Below are 24,910 nucleotides of genomic sequence, written 5' to 3'. Positions count from 1 at the left end.
GGTTTTGAAAAATCTAATGCCTTTTATTTCCTTGTCATTATATGTGACTTGGTTTCTTTTTCTAGATGCTTTTTGGATAGCCTTTTTGTCATTGGTATACTGAAATGTCATAATGATGTATCTTTGTATATGTCTCTTTCATTTTTCTAGGTCTCTTCAATTCAGATTTTTTTCCTCATTTCTGGGGAAATTTTCTCCTAGATTTGTGATCATTTTCTCCTCTCCATTTTCTTGTTTTTTGTTGTTGTTGTTGTTGTTTTTCTCTCTAAAAGTTCTGGTAGTTGTATGTTGGATCTCTTGGGTTGATTCTTTAATTTATCTTTTTATCTCCTAATTCCCTCCTCCCCCTTTCTTCCGGGGGGTGTTTGGGGCTTTTTCTTCTGTCTCTTAAATTGAATTTTTAATATTAGCTATCAGATTTTTATTTTCAGAGCTTGTTGTTTTATGATTAGCGTTGGACTTGGCTGATCTGTGACTGTGTGATCAAGTCACACAGCTAGTGTTGCCACCTACTAAAGCTGTGTGACTTGAGCAATGCACTCAACCTCTTATTTCAGCAGGTAGATAATTCACAAATAATTCAGGAATACTGAGGTTTGGCTGTGCTTTTTCTTATCTATCTTACACCAAGTCACTGTAACTGTAATAGGACTGTTACTCACAATACCAGGTTGTGGCAAAGAGGTTTTATGGAAGGGGTTCCAAATGAGGAGATGGAAGGAAACCCCAAATTCGTCATGGAGGAGTTTGGGGCTAGGGTTTAAGGGTTTTGTATGAGCTGATTGATTGGTCAAAGAGTGCAGGGGTGAAGCCATGGGATAGGGAGATGAAGAAACTATTCTCATGCTGATTTGATTCCTCTGTAGGGGGTCTTTAAACTGGTCTTAAACTGGTGACAGCTATTTCACTGTATTTCTAGAATCTGAAAAACATTGTAAGCAATTCTTAAAAGCCTTATGGATTCTAACTCAAAAATCCTATTTTTAGGAACAGTGGAGATGCAAATGTACAGTGTCTAGTGTATTGTGACTTTTGGTTACAAGGAAATGGGTCAAAGTACAGCTTCATTAATGCTTAATGATAACAATACGTCTGTCCAGAATTCTCATTAACCCTGTAAGGATGGCTTCAGTACAGGTGGATATATATGAATTAATTGACTTTTGAAAAATTAATTTTTAAAGATTAAATTTAGTTTTAGAAATTTAAACTATTCTTAGATTAATACAGCTTTACTTAGGATATGTAATGTACATTTGAAAGATAGTAGACTACTTTAGAACGTGTTGATTACAGAAAACTGTGAACACATCTTGTAGATTGTCTAGTTCATTGGTTTTCATACAGTCTGCAAAGATGTATTAAGAGATCAGCTTAGGCACATTAGCATTTTAGAGAGTTTATTTGAGCAAGGGTGATTCATGAATCAGGCAGTGCCAAACTGCAAGCAATTGGGGCTCTATTACCGAGGTGCCAAGGGGAAACTTTTATAAGGTGCTCACAGAAGCAAGGCAAAGAAAATATTTGATTGGTTCAAGTAGAAATGTCCTAGTTAGAGGTTAGTTGGTGGTTTCTAATTGGTTAAGCTTAAGTTTTGTTTGGCTGTTTACCGAGTTGGGTATTAGTTTGTTTGGTTGCTGGAACCTAAATGCTGACTGTTACCAGCAGCAAATCCGATGGGTCTGCAGCAGACTTGATGCGTGCCCCCTCATAGAAGAGGAAGGAATTTGGCCGGGCGAGGTGGGGAGCATAAGGCAGTGTGACAATGACAGTCTGAGACAAGTTTTAGGGCAGGAGTAAAAGTTTTAGAGCAAGAACAAAAGGGAGCAAAGAGCTTGAAGAGAGCCAAGCTGGCAACTTGAGAGATCCAATTCCCCTGTTAGGCCCCTGACTTGGAGTTTTATGCATTGGAATGCTTCTGGGGTTTCCATTTCTCCTCCTCTGATTTTTCTTTGGGGCAGGCTGTCTGCATGCATAGTGGCCTGTCAGCACTTGGGAGAGGATGCATATACAGTGTTTTTACTGAAGTTGTCTGCATGTTGACTGGAGGCGTTTTTCTGTTACCAGTCGAGCCTTCCTGAAGGAAGGTCATATACCAGTTAAACTCCACCATTTGCCTCTTGTGCACATGCTTGAGCTTGCTCCCCCAATTCCTGAGATCTTACCGGGAAGCTGCTGATCACCAGCTTCGGGTGTTTCCTGTCTATTGGGAGACCATCTTTCCCTGGCACCAGCTGCCACCCATTATTATGTTAGAGGCACAGCGTGACAATAGCCTGACCATCACCTGATGGTCGCCTGACATTCCTGGTGTGGGGGCCCTCCCCTGCCCTGCTCATGTCTGACTAGCTACCTGCTCTAATGTTTCCGCCTGCCAAGAGTCCAAGACCCAATTATTTGGGAAAATGGACGAAGGTCAGTCTTCTTTAACTGCTTCCTGCTGACAGAGGGTCTGTAGTGGTTGTTCTGTGGGTCTTGGCCTCTTGCTAGCTGTCAGGGCAGGGGGCTCTGGATTGGCGAAAGCAGTATCCAGGCAGGTCCAAGGGAGGCGGGGCAGGATTTTGCCTCTGTTGTGTCCCACTAATGAAGAGTCTAGGGGTCCTCTTTAGAAGGGTGACTCTTGACTATTGCGAGGACGGACTCTCTTATTGAGTTTCATCTGGAGCTTTGTGGCCTGAAGGCGAGAGGAGACAAATTGGGTTATTAGATTTAGGAGACATGGACCAAAAAGGAGCAAAAGTAGGAGACTAACAAGTGGGCCCGTAAAGGGAAGAACCCAAGAGAACCATTTCCAAGTTCCTTCCCAACTTAACCAACCCTGAGTGGCTTGTTCCTGTAAAGTAGAGGCTCGATTTAGGAGTTGTCTGATGTTGTCTTGTACTTTTCCTGATTGATTCACCCAAAAGCAACATTTTTCTTCTAAGGCCAAACAAATTCCTCCCTGTGCTGCCGTTAACATGTCTAGTCCTCGACGATTTTGGAGGACTACCGCTGCCAAAGAGTCGATTTGTTCTTGCACGGTTGTTAAGGTTTTAGCCATGGCCTCAATGTTGTTGGCTATTTCCTTTGAGAGCTGGCTATAAGTGAAGGAAGCTTTTGCAATTCCAGCAATTCCGGTTCCTGCACTGCCTACAATGCCAAGTCCCACAAGAAGGGGAATTAAATGGATAGCCCTCCTCACCCTGGGAAAATGGGAATTCCCATAGATTGGTATTGGAAGAGAGAGATTGCCAGGGGCTATGAAGATGTCCGGGGATACATAGCCTATGGTACAAGTTCCAGTCCAGTTGGTAGGGAGGCATTGGTGAATCGATTGACCACAAATGTAGAAGGCTCCTTGAGTTTTAAGACATGTAGAGATATGGAAACTAAATAAGGAGGTGACGGAGGTTCCAGAAAATTCTGAGACTGCTGATATGCTCAGGTAGCTGGTGGCTATAGTCATGCCTGCTAAGACTTGAACGCATGGCGTTTGGCTCTGGTTAGCTCCCTTGGTTTTATTTTCCCAAAAAAGAGAATTTCGAGTTTGATCCAACAGAACCCATTCTGCCGTAGAGCTGAGGTTGGGAATTTGCAGACATTGGTTATAATCAGCAGGCTGGAACCAGAAATTTCGAGTACTGCATGAGCTTGGGCGTCCCTGGCAAAATCGGGTGGATTTATCTAGCAAAGTTCCTTGAGGAAAGGTAATATTTGGAGGTTTGGGGAATCTTGGTTGATGGTGGAATTGGTTGTGGGCGTATTTTTGATAAGTCTGTTGGTTAGGATCTACAGTGAGAGTAACATTACAGACTGTACTTGGAAGAGTGCCTACATTTGTTCCATCTTTCCTTTTGGCCGTAACACAAATAGGGGCTATTCCTATTAAGTTGACATTAGTAAAGATGGGTCCGAAAATGGGAGGTTCCTTGCGGATGTCAGGGAAATCTTGCTTTACCTTTGAAAGAAGGCTATTTGCAGGCTTGATCAGTCCTTTCAGATTAGGGTCCCATTGATAGGAAATATGTAATTCTGCCTCTATGGTTGTCCATTCTCTGGATGAGGCTGGATAAGCTCTTCCTGGTGTTTTAGTGGATGAGCTAGTACATAACCAGCAATTGGTGGAGTAAGGGGATCCTGTGCTTTGGAGCAGTTGCTGAGCTTTTTCCAGTAACCGGAAATCAGGATGGCGGTAGGCTGCTAATAAAGGAGTGAGGATGAGAAGCAGCAGGAGCAGACCCATGGTGACTTAAGAGAGAAACTGGTCACAAAGCAAGATGCCAGTGGAACTCCTGTTGGTGTACAAGTTAGGGTTAAAATAGTGATAATCAGAGCAATTGCAAATAAAATTTCTAATATTGGGATCACCTTACTTTGAGGTGAAAGGCTGTTGGTGAGGCTTTACTTATCTTTTTGTTTAAAGAGGAATTTCAGATCTTTTAGTGCCTCGCAAGTGTGTTCTGGAGCTGAGGTTGCTGGTTCTGGCTCTGGTGTTTGAGAGCTTTTCCACGGCTTCACTTGGGTGTGATGGATCTAGCTGGCAATCTCTAGTACTGTAATGGCTGTAGGGGTAGATAATAGAATGGCGAAGGGGCCCTTTTAGATTGTAGTTTGTTGGGAATTTGAAGTTCCATCTTTCGAGACATTAATGAGAAGTTGTGAGCCTGAAGTGTGTAGAGGTGGGAATTTTTCCCCTTCAGATTTTGGGTTTGTTTGTAAACCATATTCCCAGAGGGCCTGTTGGAAGCCTGCTAAAGAAGAAATATAGTTGGTGATTTTGGCAGTTTCTTCATCCAGTAATGTCAGAATATAGGAATGGCCTACCATCTGAGGCCTCAAAGGGGCTTAATTGCGAGGGAGCCTTATGGGCAATGAATCAGAAGGAGGTCTAAAGCTAAGAGGTGCATCCATGGCTGTGCTGTTCCCTGACAGAGTTGTTTGGGGGTTTGGTTAGTTCATTCCACTTTTCCTGAAGGTTAAGTCTTCAGGCAGAGTAAAGCTTTATGTCTAGGGCACTACCAACCTGCTGAGTTAATTGGGAAATGAAGGATGAACCATTGTTGCTCTGCAATGACCTGGGTTGCCTGAACTGGGGAATGAGTTTCTTTAGGAGGAGTTTAGCTACCTCCTGTGCCTTTTCAGTCCTTGTGGGGCAGGCTTCTACCCATCCTGTGAAGCTGTCTACACAGACCAACAGGTACTTAATACCTGCAGTGTGCAGGAATCTGAGTGAAGTCCATCTGCCAGGGTATGTACCTCTCCTTTGGATTGGACTTACTGATGGAGAGGGCTTCCCCCCCGGGGATTATTTATGGTGCACAGAGTGCAGACTTGACAAGCCTGTTGAATAGTTTTATTTAGTCCCTCCCCACTGAACATCTGTCTACAAATTTACCCTAGAATGTCTTTTCCAAAGTGGCAGGAGTTCTATAAACTCTTGATGACTTCCATTGGGAGCCTTTAGGTAGATGGAGAAGTTTTCTCTACCTATACATTCATTGGTTTCTTTTCAATATCTGTGTTGGATGGCCCAATCTGTTTCTTTCTTAGTGTATTGGAGAGGGTGCAGTTCACAGGGGAGAGGGAGGAGCAAGGCCCGCATGACGGTATCTTTTTGAAATGCCTGCCTCTTTAGCTGTTTAGTCAGCTAACCTATTTCCCCATGCAGTTTAATTGGAGCCCCCCTGGTGTCCTTACCGTGCACTGCTGTCACTCCCTGGCGCAAATGAACAGCCTCTAGTAGCTCTCGGATTTGAAGCCCCTCCTTAATATGAGTATGTGGAGCTGTTAGGTACACCCTCTCCTTTCAGATAGATGTGTGGGTGTGAAGCACCAGAAAGGTGTATCTCGACTCTCTCTATACTCCTTTTCTTTCCCCTAGTTTAGGGCTCCGGTCAGCGAAATGAGTTTGGTTAGTTGCACAGAGGTCCCTGGGGACACAGCTTTAGCCTCTATAAGTTGGTGAAGGGATAGCATACCCTGCATATCTAGTGCCATCCCTGACAAAGCTATTCCCACCTGAAACTGTATGTTGCCTGGATTATCTAGGAGCTGATCTTTTAAGTCTTCCTGGCTGGCATAAATTGGTTAAGTATCTCACAACACAAATGTGTTGTTATGGTTTCCTGGTTATGGCAGTAAGGAAACTGGGTTAAGGGTGGAACACTGCTCAACTACTGTTACCTGTGGGTTTTCTAACCACAAAACTTGGTACTTTAGCAGTGTGTTTTCAGAAAGTCATTGTGACCCTTTTATGTCCAAAAGAGGCCTATTTGGTGGGACGTCAGGAGCTGAATCGACTGTCCCCTGATGATTTTGAGGGCCTCCTCTAGTAGGAGGGCCACTGGAGCCACTGCTTTTAAGGCAGTGTGACTACCCTTGTGCTACTGGATCTAGGTTCTTTGAAAAGTAACCTATAGGACGTTTGATTGTCCCGATGGTTTGAATTAGAACTCCTAGGGCTATACTTTGCCTTTCAGAGACAAAAAGCTGAAACAATTCGGCAGGTATGGGTAGCCCAAGGGGTTGGGACTTGGGAGAGGGCAGTTTTTAGCTGCCTAATGGCTTGCTCCTGATCCCTTTCCCAGAGAAGTCAGTCCCTATCAGTTTCCTTCTTTTAGAGCCTGATATAAGGACTTAACAATTCCACCATATCCCAGTATCCAAAGTCTGCAGCATCTTGTTCCCAGAAAGGCCCAACATTGCTTTTACGTGGTTGGGGTAGGTATTCTAAGGATGGCTTTTCTCTGTTCTGGGGAGAGCTTACGTTCTCTGGGGGTTAGGATCAGGATTATCTCAAGTATTGGGCATCTTGTCTTAGTAGGTGTGCCTTGGCCTTGGACACCTGGTACCCTCTGTCTGCAAGAAATTTAGTGTTAGACTAGATGTTGGATTCCCAGTTGTCTTGTTGAGGAGGAGATTAACAGGTCATCCATGTATTGTAGGAGACACTCTCCCCTCTTAAGAGTTAGGTCCTGCAGGTCTCTAGCTAGGGCTTACCCGGACCAATGGGGACTGTCTCTGAAACCCAGTGGAAGCACTGTCCAGGTGAGCTGTTGACTCCTTCCTTTTTCATTCTCCCACTCAAATGCAAATAGAAAAATTGAGAGGATGGGTTGATGGGGGGATACAAAAGAAAGTGTCTTTAAGGTCTAAGACTGAAAACCACTGAGCATCTGGAGGTTGGGGAAGAATTACATATGAGTTGGGGATCATTGGGTCTATTGGGACTACTGCCTCATTTATGAGTCACAGGTCCTGGACTTGCCTGTATTCTTCATTGCTCCTTTTTTTTTTTTTTTGAGACGGAGTTTCGCTCTTGTTACCCAGGCCGGAGTGCAATGGCGCGATCTCAGCTCACCACAACCTCCGCCTCCTGGGTTCAGGCAATTTTCCTGCCTCAGCCTCCTGAGTAGCTGGGATTACAGGCATGCGCCACCATGCCCAGCTAATTTTTTTTTTTAGTAGAGACGGGGTTTCACATGTTGACCAGGATGGTCTGGATCTCTTGACCTCATGATCCACCCACCTCGGCCTCCCAAAGTGCTGGGATTACAGGCATGAACCACTGCACCCGGCCCCATTGCTCTTTTTAACAGGGAAGATGGGGTGTTACAGGGCGGATTACAAGGTATTAATAATCCATGTTTTTGAAATTTTTCAGTCAGGAGTTGAAATCCCTCTTTGGCCTCTAGCCGAAGAGGAAACTGCTTCTAGAAGGATAGCTAGAAGATTCTTGAGCTGAATTACTATAGGCATTGCCGTTATAGCCTTTCTTGGTATTCCTGAGGCCCAGACCTCTGGATAAATGGGAAGGTCTATGAGCAGTTCATCCTTGTGTATGGTTTCCTTGAGGCATAAGACTGCATTTGAAAAAGGGGGTGTTGGCCTTAGAGGAAAGGTTGACTGAGCCCCTAGTCTGAACAAAATATCTCTACCCAAAAGGGGCATAGGGTATTCTGGCATCACTAAAAATGAATGAGAAAAGATGGTTTTCCCTCATGAGCAGCACAGAGGAGTGTGTCCTGTGGTATGGAGAATTGATTACTCATCCACAGAGAAAACAGAGGAGAGAAGGGAAAAAGAAGGCAACCCCTCCAGTTTCCCTGTTTTCTTTTTCCTGAACTTACTGTGAACTTACTGCAGACCAGAGTGAGTAGGCCGTTACCCCATTCATCCATTTTTCCTTTGCATATGGCAGTCCAGAGTGAATAGGGTGTCCCCCATTCATCCTAGGGGTTCCAGAATGAACCAGTGCTTACCAGGTACCCCTAACCTTAGTCCCTTCTTGTTTTATGGAGGCATAATCACCCATTTGTAAAGTGAGAACAAGAGGGTGTCTCCCCTTGTTCTCTTAATCCTGTACCTATGGTAGACCAAAGTGAACAGGGTGCCCTCCATTCATCCAAAGGGTTCCAGAATGAACCACTGTTTACCGGGTAACCCTACCCTGGTCCCATCCCATTTCTGGGAGTAGCCTTCATCTGTGTTGAAGTGGTAATCTGTTTTGTGTTTGTAGCCTGGAACTAGTCTTCATCTTTACATGGGTACTTCGGTCTCCTGTGCCTGCCACCTTGGGCTGGCCTGTATCCTTGTCTCCGTGACCTTTTAGTGACTCTTGTTCAGAGTGTTCTAGCAACGAAATGATTATTTTTTCTCCCAGATTTGCATTTCCCATGCTCTTTAGACAAGAAGCCTGTTTTTCAGCCAATTGCCGCAACAGGGCTGGACTTCTCTCCCTTCAGATATAACCTCAAAGGTCCTGATGCATATTGAGAAGGGCATGAAAGTGATTAGAGGAATGGAGGGAAATTTATAGTTGGGGTTCTTTGTCCTCCCGGGGTAACATGCAGAACAAATGCTTAAACAGATAGAGCAGTCCCTCTGCTGCAGGAGGATACAGGAGGAAGCAAGAGGAAAACTCATAGAAAGCCTTCATATACTCACAAAAACAGCAGCCCTTGGATTTGAGACAGTAACATTTATTTGCCCTCCTGTTGTAAAGGAGGAACCTCTGGAGGACTTGGTGTTTGGGATAAGGGCTTGCAAATGGCAGAGAAAGAATTTTCCCTCCTCCCAAAGGGGTGCTAACTCCAAAAAAAAAAAAAAAAAGCAAGTAGGTGGGTTCCTTAAAGGCCCCAGAGTGAGGTCCTATAAGGCAGACCACTTCAAAAGCCAGTGAGAAACATGGCCCTGGAGCCTAACAGGGACGAAAGCATATGGTAGGTCATGAGGAGCTCGCAGAGCTGGGGTTCTGATTAGTGTCTGTCCCAGCAGCGAGCCAACAGACAGGGAAAGAGTTGGAGGTCATCTGAGCTGGTAGGGTAAAAACAAGTATAAATATCAAGGGGCATCCACAAGAGAGCCCATCTCTTGGTTGCCAGGCTAACACAGCAAGAGCTGCAGGTGCACGAATAATAGGAGTGTGTGTTTAAGGCAGAGAAGAAAGTTGCATGGCATGGAAAGTGAGAGCAGAGAAAAGGCAGATGTAACCCTGATGCAGTTGGTCCAGTGGGCATGCAAGGTCATTTTGGGACATACAGAGAAAGGAGAATAGGTGGTGGTGGGTTTTTGGGAAAGACTTGATTTTGGTTGAAAAAGCAGAGGAAACACCCGATATTATTACATGGTCTTAGGTTTTAGCATTACCACGGTTATGAGCCTCCTGTCCAGGGAGGTCATTAGTGTTTCGAGTCTACTCAGTGCAGACTTCTAGGTCCTTCCCACCCCAGCAAGCCATCCTTCAGTGTGAGCAGAGAGATAGCCAGGTGGAGCACAGCCACTGTGGCTGAGAGGAATTGTTCTATGGGTTGGTTAGTAAGCAGGAGAGTGAAAGAGGAGAAGGAAACCACATAAGAGGGTTGAACGCCTCCAGCCAAAGAAGGCGAGGCGAGGGTGTCTTACCTCTAGGGAAGGTATCCGAGTCACTGCACCACTCGAGAGATCCAAGTGCCCTGTGAAGCCCTTGACTTGGGGTTTTATGCTTCAGCATGATTCCGGGGTTTCCATTTCTCCTCCTTAGATTTTTCCCTTGGGATGGGCTGTCTGCATATACAGTGGCCCGTCAGCACTTGGGAGGAGTTACATGTGCCTGTGTTTACTGAAGTTGTGCGCATGCTTACTTGAGAGGTTTTTCCCTTATCAGTCAAGTGTTCCTAGAGGAAGGTCATATACTGGTTAAACTGTCATTTTCCCTCTTAGTGCACACGTTTGAGCCCACTCACCCAGCTTTGGAGATCTTATCAGGAAATTGCTGCTCATCAGCCTCAGGTGTTTCCTGTCTATTTGGAGACTGTCTTTCCCTGGTGCTGGCTGCAACCCAGTATTATTTTAGAGAAGCAGTGTAATAACCACATGACCATCACCTGATGGTTGCCTGACATTCCTGAGTTGGGGGTCGTCTCCTGCCCTGCTCATGTCTGCCTGACTACTTACTCTAACAGAACCAGCTTAACCTAATGCCCTCCTGATTGTTTTAACAGGTACTTCAGGAGTTTGACAGATAATTGATTCTAATTTTGACTTTAGTAAGCTTTATTGAAATATTAACATAAAATTTTAAGTATACACTTTGCTGTGTTTTGGCAAACATATATGGTAGTCACTAACACCACAATCAGGATACAATACATTTCCATTGCTCCAGAAAGTTTTATCATGTCCCTTTGTAGTCAGGCCTTAAGCCCCTGTCAACAACTGAACTGCTTTGTTTTTTTTTTGGAGACAGTCTTACTCTGTCGCCTAGGCTGGAATGCAGTGGCACAATCTTGGCTCACTGCAACCTCCATCTCCCGGGTTCAAGTGATTCTTGTGCCTCAGACTCCTGAATAGCTGGAATTACAGGCGTGTTCCACCATGCCCAGCTAATTTTTGTATTTTTAGTAGAGACAGGATTTCACCTTGGTGGCCAGGCTGGTCTCAACCTCAAGTGATCTGCTGGCCTTGGCCTCCCAAAATGCTGGGATTACAGGTGTGAGCCTCCACACCTGCCCCAAACTGCTTTCCATACACATAAAATTACCTTTCTAATGTGAATTGAGTCATACAACTTGCTTTCTGTGTTTGACTTCTTTCACCTTGCATAATGCTTTCGAAATCCATTTTTGTTTTGCATATCAGTAATACATTCTTTCTTATTGTGAAAGAGTATTTCATTGTATAGATATACCACAATTTGTTTATCCATTTACTCATTGATAGACATTAGAGTCGTTTCCAGCTTTAGGCTGTTACTCTTTTTGAGATGGGGTCTTTGCTCTGTTGCCCAAGCTAGAGTATAGTGGTATGATCTCCTCTCACGGCAACCTCTGCCTCCTGGGTTCAAGCAGTTCTCCTGCCTCAGCCTCCTGGATAGCTGGGATTATAGGCGCCTGCTACCACGTCTGGCTAATTTTTTTTTTTTTTTGTATTTTTAGTAGAGACGAGGTTTAACCATGTTGGTCAGGCTGGTCTTAAACTCCTGACCTCAAATAATCCACCCACCTCAGCCTCGCAAAGTGCTGGGTGGCGTAAACTCTCTGAGCCCAGCCTCTTAGCATTAACATTCAGTTGCAAATCTTGGTGTAGACGTATGTTTTCATTTCCCTTGAATAACTTTATAAGAAACTGCCAAACATTTGCAGTGCCAGCAGCCATGCATGAGAGTTCACCAACTTTTGATGGTATTGTCTGTTTTTAATTTAGCCATTCTAGAGGATGGGTAGTGACTCATTATGCTTTTGATTTTTGTTTCCTTAATGACTAATGATTTTGAGCATCTTTTATGTGTAATTTGCTATTCTTTCTACCTTCTGTGTAAAGCGTCTGTACAAGTTTTTTTCTACTCATTTAAAAAAATTGTGTTACTTGTCTTTTATTGAGTTGTAACAGCTCTTTATGTATTCTGGATACAAGTTTTTTTTTTTTTTTGAGATGGAGTTTTGCTCTTGTTACCCAGGCTGGAGTGCAATGGCATGATCTCGGCTCACCGCAACCTCCGCCTCCTGGGTTCAGGCAATTCTCCTGCCTCAGCCTCCCGAGTAGCTGGGATTACAGGCACACACCACCATGCCCAGCTAATTTTTTATATTTTTAGTAGAGATGGGGTTTCACCATGTTGACCTGGATGGTCTTGATCTTTTGACCTTGTGATCCACCCGCCTCAGCCTCCCAAAGTGCTGGGATTACAGGCTTGAGCCACCGCGCCCGGCCTTTTTTTTTTTTTTTTAATCATATGTGTTTTGTAAGGATTTTCTTCTCTTCTGTAGCTTGCCTTTTTATTTTCATTTTTTTGAGACGAAGTCTTGCTTTGTCACCCAGGCTGGAGTGCAGTGGTACAATCTTGGCTGACTATAACCTCTGTCTCCTGGGTTCAAATGATTGCCCTGCTTCAGTCTCCCCAGTAGCTGGTAATTACAGGCATGTGCCACCATCCTGGCTAATTTTTGTATTTGTAGTAGAGACAGAGTATTTTTGTTGGCCAGGCTGGTCTTGAACCCCTGACCTCAAGTGATTCACCCGCTTTTGCCTCCTCCCAAAGTGCTGAGATTACAAGCATGAGCCACTGCACCCTGCTGCCCTTTTATTTATTTTTAATTGTCATTTGTTTTGTGTTGTTACTGTGTGATAAGTCCTGCTTATCATGTTTAAGGTATGACATACAAAGTTCCTTGATTTTTTTTTTTTTTTTTTTTGACGCTGTCTCTGTCACCCAAGTTGGAATGCAGTGGCGTGATCTCAACTTACTGCAACCTCTGCTTCCTGGGTTCAAGCAGTTCACCTGCCTCAGCCTCGCAAGTAGCTGAGATTACAGGTGTGCACCACCAAACCTGGCTAATTTTTGTGTTTTTAGTAGGGATGGGGTTTCACCATGTTGGCCAGGCTGGTCTTGAACTCCTTACCTCATGTGATCTGCCTGCCTGGGCCTCCCAAAGTGCTGGGATTACAGGTGTGAGCCACCACACCTGGCTATAAAGTTACTCTTTTTTTTGAGACAGGCTTGCTCTGTCACCAGGCTGGAGTGCAGTGGCGTGATCTCAGCTGACTGCAACCTCCACCTCCTGGATTCAAGTGATTCTCCTGCCTCAGCCTCCTGAGGGGCTGGGACTAAAGTTGTGTGCCACCACACCCAGCTAATTTTTGTGTTTTAGTAGAGATGTGGTTTCACCATGTTGGCCAGGATAGTCTTGATCTCTTGACCTCATGATCTGCCTGCTTCGGCTTTCCATAGTGCTAGGATTACAGGCATAAGTCACCGCGCCCAGCCAAAGTTATTCTTTAAAAATTTTTAAGCTGGCTATGGTGACTCAGGCCTGTTTTTAATTCCAGCACTTTGGGAGGCCACAGGGGATGGATTGCTTGAGCCCTGGAGTTCTAGATGAACCTGAGCAACATAGTGAGACCCCTGTCTCTATAGAGAAGCAAAATAAAATAGAGTTTTTAATTGAGTAATAAAAATTGTATACATTTGTGGGGTACAACATGATGTTTTAAATTACATGCACATTATAGAATGGCAAAATTGAGCTAATTAACATAGATCTAATAAACATACTTGTTATTTGTAGAGAAATCAATTTTTTTTCTTTTCTTGCTTTTCCCGCCCCATGAAATTGTTGTGTACTCCACAGTCACATAGATTTTCTTCTTTATTCTTGGAATTTTACATTTTAGGTTTAACCTTTATGTTTGTGAACCACTTTGAGGTAATTATTATGTATGATGTGGGATTCTACTCAGGAGACTGAGGTAACTGCAGTTGAAGGTGGTTTTCTTGGATAAATTCCTGAACACTTGCACACTCCCAAGACTAAGCCAATAAGAAGTTGAAACCCTGAATAAACCAATAACAGGGTCTGAAGTCAAGGCAGCAATTTGGCCTACCAACCAAAAAAAGTCAAGGTCCAGATGGGTTCACAGCCAAATTCTACCACACATACAAAGAAGAGCTGGTACCATTCCTGTTGAAGCTATTCCAAACAATACAGAAAGAGGGACTCCTCCCTAACCCTTTCTATTAGACTGTCATACTGATACCAAAATCTGTCAGAGACACAACTAAAAAAGAAAACTACAGGCCAATATCCATGATGAACATTGATGCAAAAATCTTCAATAAAATACTGGCAAACCGAATCCAACAGCACATCAAAAAGCTTATCCACCATGATCAAGTAGGATTCATCCCAGGGATGCAAGGCTGGTTCAACATATGCAAATCTATAAACGTAATTCACCACATAAACAGAACCAAAGACAAAAACCACATGATTTTCTCAATAGATGCAGAAGAAGGCCTTCGACAAAATTCAACAGTCCTTTATGCTAAAAACTCTCAATAAACTAGGTATTGGTGGAACATATCTCAAAACAATAAAAGCTATTTACGAGAGACTCACAGCCAATATCATACTGAATGGGCAAAAACTAGAAGCATTCCCTTTAAAAACTGGCACTAGATAAGGATGCCCTCTCTCACCACTCCTATTCAATATAGTATTGGAAGTTCTAGCCAGAGCAGTCAGGCAAGAAAAAGAAATAAAGAGCATTCAATTAGGAAAATAAGAAGTCAAATTGTCCCTATTTGCAGACAACATGATCATATATTTAGAAGACCCCATCATCTTAGCCCAAAACCTCCTTAAGCTGATAAGCAACTTTGGCAAAGTCTCCAGATACAAAATCAATGTGCAGAAATCACAAGCATTCCTATACACCAATAACAGACAAACAGCCAAATCATGAGCAAACTCTTATTTACAATTGCTACAAAGAGAATAAAATACCTAGGAATGCTAGGATGTAAAAGATCTCTTCGAGGAGAACTACAAACCACTGCTCAAGAAAATAAGAGAGGACACAAACAGATAGAAAAACATTCCGTGCTCATGCTTAGGAAGAATCAATATTGTGAAAATGCCCATACTGCCCAAAGTAATTTATAGATGCAATGCTATCCCCATCAAGCTACCATTGCCCTTCTTCACAGAACTGGAAAAAAGCACTTTAAACTTCATATGGAACCGAAAGAGAGCCCTCATGGCCAAGACAATCTTAAGCAAAAAGAACAAAGCTGGAGACATTACACTCCCTGACTTCAAACTATATTGCAAGGCTACAGTAATCAAAACAGCAATGGTACTGGTACCAAAACAGAGTTCTAGACCAATGAACAGAACAGAGGCCTCAGAAGCAATGCCACACATCTCCAACCTTCTGATCTTTGACAAATTGGACGAAAACAAGCAATGGGGAAAGGATTCCCTGTGTTGGGAAAACTGACTAGCCATATGCAGGAAGCTGAAGCTGGACCCCTTCCTTACACTTTATAGAAAAATTAACTCCAGATGGATTAAAGATTTAAACATAAGAACTAACACTATAAAAACCCTAGAAGAAAACCTAGGCAACACCATTGAGGACATAGGCACACGCAAGGACTTCATGACTAAAACACCAAAGCAACAGCAACAAAAGCCAAAATAAACAAATGGGATCTAATTAAACTTAAGAGTTTCTGCACAGCAAAAGAAACAATCAGTAGAGTAAACTGGCAACCAACAGAATGGAAAAAATTTTTTGCAAGCTACTCATCAGATAAAGGGCTAATACCCAGAATCTACAAAGAACTAAAGCAGATTTACAAGAAAAAAAAAAACCCATTCAAAAATGGGCAAAGGATATGAACAGACACTTTTCAAAAGAAGACAAATATGTGGCCAAGAAACATGAAAACATGCTCATCTTCCCTGGTCATTAGAGAAATGCAAATCAAAACCACATTGAGATACCATTTCACGCCAGTTAGAATGGCGATCATTAAAAAATCTGGAGACAACAGATGCTGGAGAGGATGTGGAGAACCAAGAACACTTTTACACTGTTGGTGGGAGTGTAAATTAGTTCAACCATTATGGAAGACAGTGTGGCAATTCCTCACTAGAAATAGAAATTCCATTTGACCCAGCAATCCCATCACTGGGTATATACCCAAAGGATTATAAATCGTTCTATTATAAAGGCACATGCACACGTATGTTCATTGTACTGTTTACAATAGCAAAGACCTGGAACCAACCCAAATGCCCATCAATGCTAAACAGGACAAAAAAAATGTGGCACATATACACCATGGAATACTATGCAGCCATAAAAAATGACGAGTTCATATCCTTTGTGGAGACATGGATGAATCTAGAAACCATCGTTCTCAGCAAACTGACACAAGAACAGAAAACCAAACACTTAATGTTTTCACTCATAGGCGGGTGATGAACAATGATAACACATGGGCACATGGAAGGGAACAATACTTACAGGGCTAGGTGGGGGAGTGGAGGGGAAGGGAGAGACTGATGGGGGGCGGGGAGGATGGGGAGGGATAACACCAGGAGAAATGCCTGATGTAGGCGTCGGGGGGTTGGGGTATAGGGTGGGGTGGGGATGGAGACAGCAAACCACCATGGCATGTTTGTACCTAAGCAACAATCCTGCAGGATGCAGGATGTGCACATGTACCCTAGAGCCCAAATACAGTTAAAAAAAAAAAAAGAGGGTGTTTTTCTTCCCAATGTGTGCATTTGTCTTTTTGCTTTTGCCTCATTGCACTTGCTAGGCCTTACAATGTTGCAAGAAAAGAGTGAGAGTGGACTTTCCTCCCTGATTTTTTGGAGTAAAGCATTTAGCCTTTTACCATTAAATAAGTTATTAGCTGTAGTCTTTTTATAGATATTCTTTATCAAATTTAGGAAGAAAATATCCCTTCTGTTTCTACTTTGTTGAGATTTTTCTAATTTTTATTTTATTTTATTGCTTTTACAGAAAAGCGATTTATTAGGCAGAAAGAGAAAGAGAGAAAAGCCAGCTCCCAGGCTGTTGTGGGAGGGGATTCCAGAGAGGGAAATCCCAAGATGCTTCTTTTTAAAGTCGGGAGTGGATATTGGATGTTTTTCAAATGTTTTATCTGTATTTATTTAGATGATCATGCATTTTTTTTCCTGGTTTTTTTTTTTTTTTTTTTTTTTTTTTTGAGACAGAATCTCACTCTGTCACCCAGGCTGGAATGCAGTGGTGTGATCTTGGCTTACTGCAACCTCCACCTCCCAGGTTCAAGTGAATCTCGTGTCTCAGCCTCCCAAGTAGCTGGGATTACAGGTGTGCACCACCATACCCAGCAGATTTTTGTATTTTTAGTAGAGAAGGGGTTTTGTCATGTTGAGCAGGCTGGTTTTAAACTCCTGACCTCAGGTGATGCGCCCACCTTGGCCTCCCAAAGTGCTGGGATTACAGGCATGAGCTACCATGCTCGGCTGTATTTTTTCTCTTTTAAGTCCGTTACTTACGGTGGCTTACATTGCATTTCAAATGTTAAAGTAACCCTGTATTTCTCAGATAAACCTGCTTTCGTCATAACACGTTATCTGTTTTCTATACTGTAGGAATTAATTTACTAAATATTTAAGTTTTTTTTTTTCTTTTTTTTTTTTTGAGACCGAGTCTCACTGTGTTGTCAAGCTGGAGTGCAGTAGCACAATCTTGGCTCACTGCAACCTCCACCTCCCGGGTTCAAGCGATTCTTCTGCCTCAGCCTCCAGAGTAGCTGGGATTACAGGCATGAGCCACCGCACCTGGCCAACATTTAATGATAATTGTTTCTAAGTATTTATTTTGACTTTTAAATTTTTATTTAATTCAAGATATTTTCTAATTTTACTTGTGATTTCTCCTTTGAACCATGGTATTTAGAAATGTATTGTTAAAGTATGAATATTTGTTGTTTTCCAGATATTTTGTTATCAGTTTCTAATTTGACTTTTTTTATGATCCTACAATGTATTTTATATGATAAAATTTAGGAGGGTTTACTCATATTCAATGTGACTTATTTTATGATATAGAATATGGTTTTTCTCTCTTTTTTGTTTTTTAAAGACAGGGTGTCTCTCTGTCACCCAGGCTGGAGTGCAGTGGTGCGATCTCGGCTCACTGCAATCTCCACCTCCCAGGTTCAAGTGGTTCTTGTGCCGTAGTCTCCCAAGTAGCTGGGATTACAAGTGTGTGATGCCATGCCTAGCAAATTTTTGTATTTTTAATAGACATGGGGTTTCACCATGTTGGCCAGGCTGATCTTGAACTCCTGACCTCAGTTGATCTGCCCACCTCAGCCTTCCAAAGTGCTGAGATTACAGGCGTGAGCCACCACCCCTGGCCAGTATATGGTTTATCTTTGTGAACATCCCATATATAATTGAAAAGAATGTTTCTTCTGCTGTTGAGTGAAATGTTCTGTACATCTCAGGTCAGTTTGATTGAGGGTTGTTTGGTAATTTTGTGAAACAGCCCCAGCAGTTCTTGCCATATGTTAGCTACTGTATTATATAGTAGGACTCTTCAGAGCAAACATTGAACTCTGTAATGGTTCAATTGGTCACATTCATTAAATCTTTAAATTCATGGGTAGTTTTGGGGGTGGGGATAGGGAGAATAACAGTTGGTTTGCTTGTTTGGAGTATCTACTTTGTGCCAGGTGCTGTTTTAAGGCATAGTGAACACATTGGAAAACTGATTAAATCATATGTTTCCTTTCCTTAAGGAACTTGTGTATCATAGGGAAGGCAGTCAGTGCTATGGAGGACAGAGGTGAGCTTGAGGTGCTAAAGAATTACCCAAAATAGGTCATATTGAAGTAGTAGTATTGTAGAACGATTTAAAACTTATGTGTTAATAATGCTTAAAATTCTCAGTTACAGTGATAGTAGTCTCATGTCTGTGTTGTTTGCCTTAGAGGGGAGGAGTCTGGAGCCTAAGAAATGGTAACAGTGCTAATATTTGATGAGTACTTATTATGTTTCAGGCATTCTTTTTAGCTTATTACATGTATTAACTTGTAATTACCACATACCCTTTGAGAGTGGGCACTTAGCACATTTTATAGAATAGGAAACAAGCATGTAGAGGTTAACATGCCAAAGTCAGAAATAAGTTCTTGAGTTAGGATTTGTGGAAGAACATTGTGGTCTAACATGCCTTTGTGATATAAGAAATTATTATGACAATCCAGTTGACAGATATGAGGATGTGATCTAAGAGAAAGGCACTTGGAGTGTAGAGAAGGGAACATGTGAGAGGTTTTATATAAAATAGAATCTGTAGCACTGGGATAAAGTAAAGTGGGCACAAAATTCTGAAGAGGAACTCTTTTCTACCATAGGGATGGGGAGAGAATGTAGTACCCCTAAGGAGCTGTTGGATGAAGACAGTAGCAGACACATGCACGGACTCATGCTCTCTCCACAGCGCCCCCCCCACCCCACCCCCAATTCACTCACTCACTTAATCACGGTTCTTGAAATGTCTTCAAACTAGCCAGGTAGAAATTCCCTCTTGGGGTTCAAGAAAAGTGGAAGGTATGGATGAAAAATTTGGTCATCATAATCTGTAGTAACGGTGATATTTGGTGGATCCATGGCAATGTTGTGATCACCAAAAGAAGATAACAGAAAGAGGAGAGAAGAGATTTTAAAAGGCAACTTGAAGTGTCTTATGATTATTGGATAAAAAAGTTTTGGATTTGGAGGTACTATGGTTCAAATTTGTGTTGATTTGGTAGTGGTAACTCCAGGGGCTTCTAGCATTGCCTAGTGTGTTACTGAGAAAGGGGTGTGCAGTAGAGGGAGAATTTTAAGAACTGGAAGAGCGTTTCTTACTGGGTTTAGTCTACGTTGAGGACTTGGACATGTTATCTTACAGATGAGCCTTTGCTGCCTTTAGAATACAATGGAAATAAGGTAATAGGATTGAAAATGGATTTAAAATGGAAAAGAGCTTTTATATAAATGTGAAATTGGTATTGAGCCAGTCAACTAACTACTTAGATACTGTCATGAATGTGAGATTATATAACTCCTTTGGAATGATTCCACAGTTTACAAAGATAAGAATTTGTGGCTATGCTGCACCTAGGCTTTTGGACTGAAAATACCTTGGGTAGCATGTCTTAGTCTGTTTGGGCTGCTTTAACAGAAATACCATAGACTGGGCAGCTTATAAACAACAGAAGTTTATTTCTCATGATTCTAGAGGGCTGGGAAGTCCAAGATCAGGGTACTGGCAGATTTAGTTTCTGATGAAGGTCTGCATCCTGGTTCATAGTTGGCTCATCCTGGTTCATAGTTGGCTGTCTTCCTACTGTGCCTGAACATGGCAGAAGGGGAAGGAGTGAGGGAGCTCTCTGGGGTATTATTTTAATAAATGCATTAATCACATTAGTGAGGACTGCACCCTATGACCTAATCACCTCCCAAAGGCTCCACCTGAAAATACTATCACATTGGGGATTAAGTTTCAATGTATGAATTTTAGGACACATGAGCATTCAAACTGTAGCAAGTAGTGAAATTGTGTTCTCATTCTCTAGGTGATAGTGCTTTGTGTTTTAGTCATACTGTCACAATGAAAATCTGAGACATTTGATACAGTGGTAAAATTCATTGCTCTGTCCTACATAGCTGGCTGTCTTCAAGCATCATGAGTCACTGTGTGCCTGTATTTTCTTATTTAGAAAATGGAAATAATGATCATTGGTCTAATTCAGATGGATTGTGAGGATTAAATGAGACATTGAATGTAAAGCACTTTGTGAACTGAGAACTGTACAACTGAAGGTGAAACTGTAATTCTCTTCTGGATTTCTGATATGTTGATGGTGACAGTTCATCACTCAAGTTCATCTACTATCACAGCCTTCTGCTGCCAGCATGTTTATCTTACATGGAAAACAATTTACAGTGTGTTTCATGAAATTCTTTATTTGAACAAATGCTGTTATTGGCACACAAAAGTGAGTGTTCTTTTGCTTATCTCAGAATACACACCCTCTATTGCTGGCTAATTATTCTGACATACAATGTGAGACTGAAGCAAGACATAAACTTCCTTTTAAGCTGAAAAAGTACAATACTTGTTTTAACAATCAGTGTGTTGTAGATTGTCCTTTGCCCCTCACCTCTCCTTTCTTTTCTCACTCTCTACTGTTTCTGTCTTACTAAATCCCAGAACATGGTTCTAGACTCATACCCATAGAATAAGAGTTAAGAAGTTTCTGATACGTGCCTTTTGGGTCTGGGTGGGAGGAATTGTATAAACTATACTTCTGTAAGAAGTCTGCTGTAAGCATGCAGGATACAGTGGGTAAGCCTTTTTCAGTAGAAGGCTGCCTGGGTTTTAGTGGTTTTACTTCTTCCTTTCTCTCTCCCCCAAAACTACACCTGGGAGAAGTTTGTTACTAGGGCCCAGAGTCCAGATTAGATTGGTCTGTGTTTATGGTTATACAGTTGCCTCTCCCCCTCCCAACACACACACACCTGCATACACAACCCTCTCCTATTATTTGGTGCTCTTTTACCAATACCATGTAAAGGGTGATGCTTTATTTTCTATTAGATAACTTTCCACTTCCCTTCCACTCATTGTATATAAGAGATTGAGTTCTGAATACTTAGTAAGTGCTATATTAAACCAGTCTGTTAACCAGACATGATACAGTTCTACTTGGAGCAAGATATAATCATTATTTATGTCCACTTCTGACTATCCATTATGCCAGTCATCATGTCCATGGTCCTCCTGAAGCATTGTTCCATTTATCAGCAATGTCTGGCCAGTTTCTTGCTCCCCTTTCATACACACCTACGCTGTCTCATTAGTAAATACTGATTTTGCATTGTGCTGCCTTTTCTCAAGTGGAGTCCTCTCAGGTTCTCTGTTCAACTGTTGTTGACCAGAACTATTGTTCTGTCTGTCCCCCATGGGCCTCTACTGCTAATCCCTTTCTTCTTTTCCTTGGCCAGTCTCCTTGGCAGCGGCACTCATGCTTCTTTTTCACTTCTTTTTGTCTTTTCCAAGTCTGTATGTATATCAGAATCATTAGGGAGCTTAAAAAAATTAATAAGCAGGAGGCTGAGGCAGGAGAATTGCCTGAACCCAGGAGGCGGAGGTTGCGGTGAGCCGAGATCGCGCCATTGCGCTCCAGCCTGGGTAACAAGAGTGAAACTTTGTCTTAAAAAAAAAGAAAAAAATGAATAAGCACGATCCCTGGAGACTGATTTTGGGATATCCTGGATGAACCCTTGGCAATCTGTATTTTCTAACAACTCCTCAGCAGATTTTGAAGAGTTTGAATGATCCCTCTTGAGAAGGCTGCAGTGTGGCAATCACATACCTCTAACTAGAATCATTCCACTGGATAACAATTTTGAACTTGCCTTACTTTTACAGGTGTTCTTTTTCCTAAAAGGGAGGATACAACTCCTATCCTCTATGACCCCATCTCGCCCCGTCTCTAAGTAGTTCATCTGCTCTAGAGGTGGAGGATTTTTGCAGTGTGGACCTTTATCAAAGGTCAGGCCTGTGTTTTAAAGGAATTGAGGCAGAGCCCAAGAAGAGTGAAGGTTTTGGTTAGACATTATCTAACAAAATAATTGCCTGTCTGGGGTTTTTTTCTTTTTTTTTTTGATGGCTCCTATGGTAGAGGTCATCCTCCAAGAGGCTATTGCCTAATAAAGGTAGAGGAGATACCAATACCGGGATCTTTTTCCCAGGTTATATATATATGGTATGTGAGATATTTTGATATGGGCATACAATGCATAATAATCACATCAGGATAAATGGGGTTTTCACTACCTCAAGTGTTTATCCTTTGTTTTACAATCCTTTAATTTTCTTTCTTTTTTTTTTTGAGATGAAGTCTCGCTCCAGCCTGGGCTGGAGTGTAGTGGTGGCATGATGATCTTGGCTCACTGCAACTTCCACCTCCTGGGTTCAAGCAGTTCTCTGGATCAGCTTCCCAAGCTGCTGTGATTACAGGTGCCTAACACTCCTGGCTAATTTTTGTATTTTTAGTAGGGACGGGGTTTTACCATCTTGGCCAGGCTGGTCTTGAACTCCTGACCTCGTGATCCACCTGCCTTGGCCTCCCAAAATGCTGGGATTACAGGCGTGAGGCATCTTGCCCAGCCTATAATCCTTTTATTTTCGTTTAGTTATTTTTCTAAATGTACAGTAAGTTATTGTTGACTGTTAGCCACCCCGATGTGCTGTCAAATACCAGATTTTATTCATTCTATTTAAATATTTTTGTACCCATTAACCATTCCCACTCCCTGCCCCCTCAATACCTTTCTCAGCCTCTGTTGATGGACACTTGGCTATTGATGGACACCTAGGTTGCTCCCAGGTCTTGACTATTGTGAATAGTACTCCAGTAAACATGAGAGTGTAGGTATCTCTTCAGTATACTGATTTCCTTTTTTGGGGGGTAGGTGGGGAAATACCTAGCAATGGGATTGCTGGATTGAATGGTAGTTTTATTTTTAGATTTTTTAAGGAACCTCCAAATTGTTCTCCATAGTGATGTTACTAACTTACGTACACAGTAAGTATTCCACCAGTACACAGTATTTCCACCAGTATTGTACAAGGGTTCCCTTTTTCTCCACATCCTCCCCAGCATTCATTATTGTCTATCTTTTGGATAAAAGCCATTTTAACTGAATGAGATGATATCTCATTGTATTTTTGTTTTGCATTTTTCTGATGATCAGTGATGTTGAGCACCTTTTTATATACTTGTTTGCCCTTTGCATGTTTTCTTTTGAGAAATGTCTGTTCAGATCTTTTGCCCATTTTTAATCAGATTATTGCATTTTTTTCCTGTAGAGTTGTTTGAGCTCTTTATGTGTTCTAATTATTAATCCTTTGTCAGATGAATGGTTTGCATATATTTTCTCCCATTCTGTCGGTTATCTCTTCATCTTATTGGCTGTTTCCTTTGCTGTACAGAGGCTTTTAAATTTGATGGGATCCTATTTGCCCATTTTTGCTTTGCTTGCTTGTGCTTTTGAGGTATCAATGAAGAAATCTTTGCTTAGACCAATGTTCCAGAGAGTTTCCTCAATGTTTTCTTACAGTTGTTTCATATTTTGAGGTCTTAAATACAGGTTTTATTCCATTTTGATTTGATTTTTCTATCTGGAGAGAGATAGGAGTCTAGTTTTATTCTTCTGTATATGGATATCCAGTTTCCCCAGCATCATTAACGAGACCAATGAGTTTTATACCTTCAGGTGGTTTCTTGTCATTAATGTCCTTTCAGGTTGAAGAACTCCGTTTAGCACTTCTTATAGGACAGGTTTGGTGTTTATCAAACCCCTAGTGGGAAAGTCTTGATTTCTCCTTCATGTTTGAAGGATATTTTTGCTGGGTATACTGTTCTAGGATAATTTTTTTTCCTTCAGCACTTTAAATATGCAATGCCATGGCTGGGCATGGTGACTCACACCTGTAATCCCAGCATTTTGGGAGCCTGAGGTAGATGGATCACCTGAGGTCAGCAGTTCAAGACCAGCCTAGCCAGCACAGCTAAACCCCGTCCCTACTAAAAATACAAAAATCAACTGGGTGTAGTGGCACACACCTGTACTCTCAGCTACTTGGGAGGCTGAGGCAGGAGAATTGCTTGAACCTGGGAAGCGGAGGTTGCAGTGAGCTGAGATCATGCCATTGAACTCCAGACTCCAGCCTGGGTGACAGAGCAAGATCTTGTCTCAAAAACAAAAAAATTAGTAAATAAAAATAAATGCCATGCCACTCCCTCCTGACCTGTAAGGTTTCCACTGAGAGGTTGACTGCCAGACATGTTCAAACTTCTGAGTATCTTATTTGTTTCTTTTCTCTTGCTGCTTTTGGGATTCTTTCTTTGTCCTTTACCTTTGGGATTTTGGTTATTAAACCCAAAGGAATTTGGGTTAAATCTGCTTGGTGTTCTATAACTTTCCTGTACTTAAGTATTGATACCTTTCTCTAGATTTGAGAAGTTCTCTGTTATCTCTCTAAATAAACTTTGACCCCTAATCTCTCTCTACCTCCTCTTTAAAGCCTATAATTATTAGATTAA

At 42.1% G+C, this 24,910-nt stretch overlaps 2 protein-coding genes across 2 annotated transcripts in view; one reads left to right on the top strand and one right to left on the bottom strand.

The window, feature by feature from the left end:
• SMIM13 (small integral membrane protein 13) overlaps positions 1–24,910 on the top strand; it is a 43,118-nt gene that overhangs the window by 4,601 nt on the left and 13,607 nt on the right. The gene's annotated exons all lie outside the window — the stretch shown is intronic.
• ERVFRD-1 (endogenous retrovirus group FRD member 1, envelope) lies at positions 1,384–10,044 on the bottom strand. The gene is made up of 2 exons (NM_001305096.1): positions 9,883–10,044; positions 1,384–4,541 (listed from the first exon to the last, which is right to left on the bottom strand). Exon 2 carries the CDS (start codon positions 4,220–4,222, stop codon positions 2,606–2,608), a length of 1,617 nt encoding a protein of 538 aa, NP_001292025.1. The 5' UTR covers positions 4,223–4,541; positions 9,883–10,044; the 3' UTR covers positions 1,384–2,605.

This window comes from Callithrix jacchus, chromosome 4, assembly GCF_049354715.1.
Source record: "Callithrix jacchus isolate 240 chromosome 4, calJac240_pri, whole genome shotgun sequence".
Lineage (NCBI taxonomy): Eukaryota > Metazoa > Chordata > Mammalia > Primates > Cebidae > Callithrix > Callithrix jacchus.
This window is presented reverse-complemented; position numbering and strand designations above follow the sequence as displayed.

What these genes read in the sequence shown, in the direction of transcription:
- ERVFRD-1 (NM_001305096.1), bottom strand. Translation starts at nt 4,222, where the DNA reads ATGGGTCTGCTCCTGCTGCTTCTCATCCTCACTCCTTTATTAGCAGCC.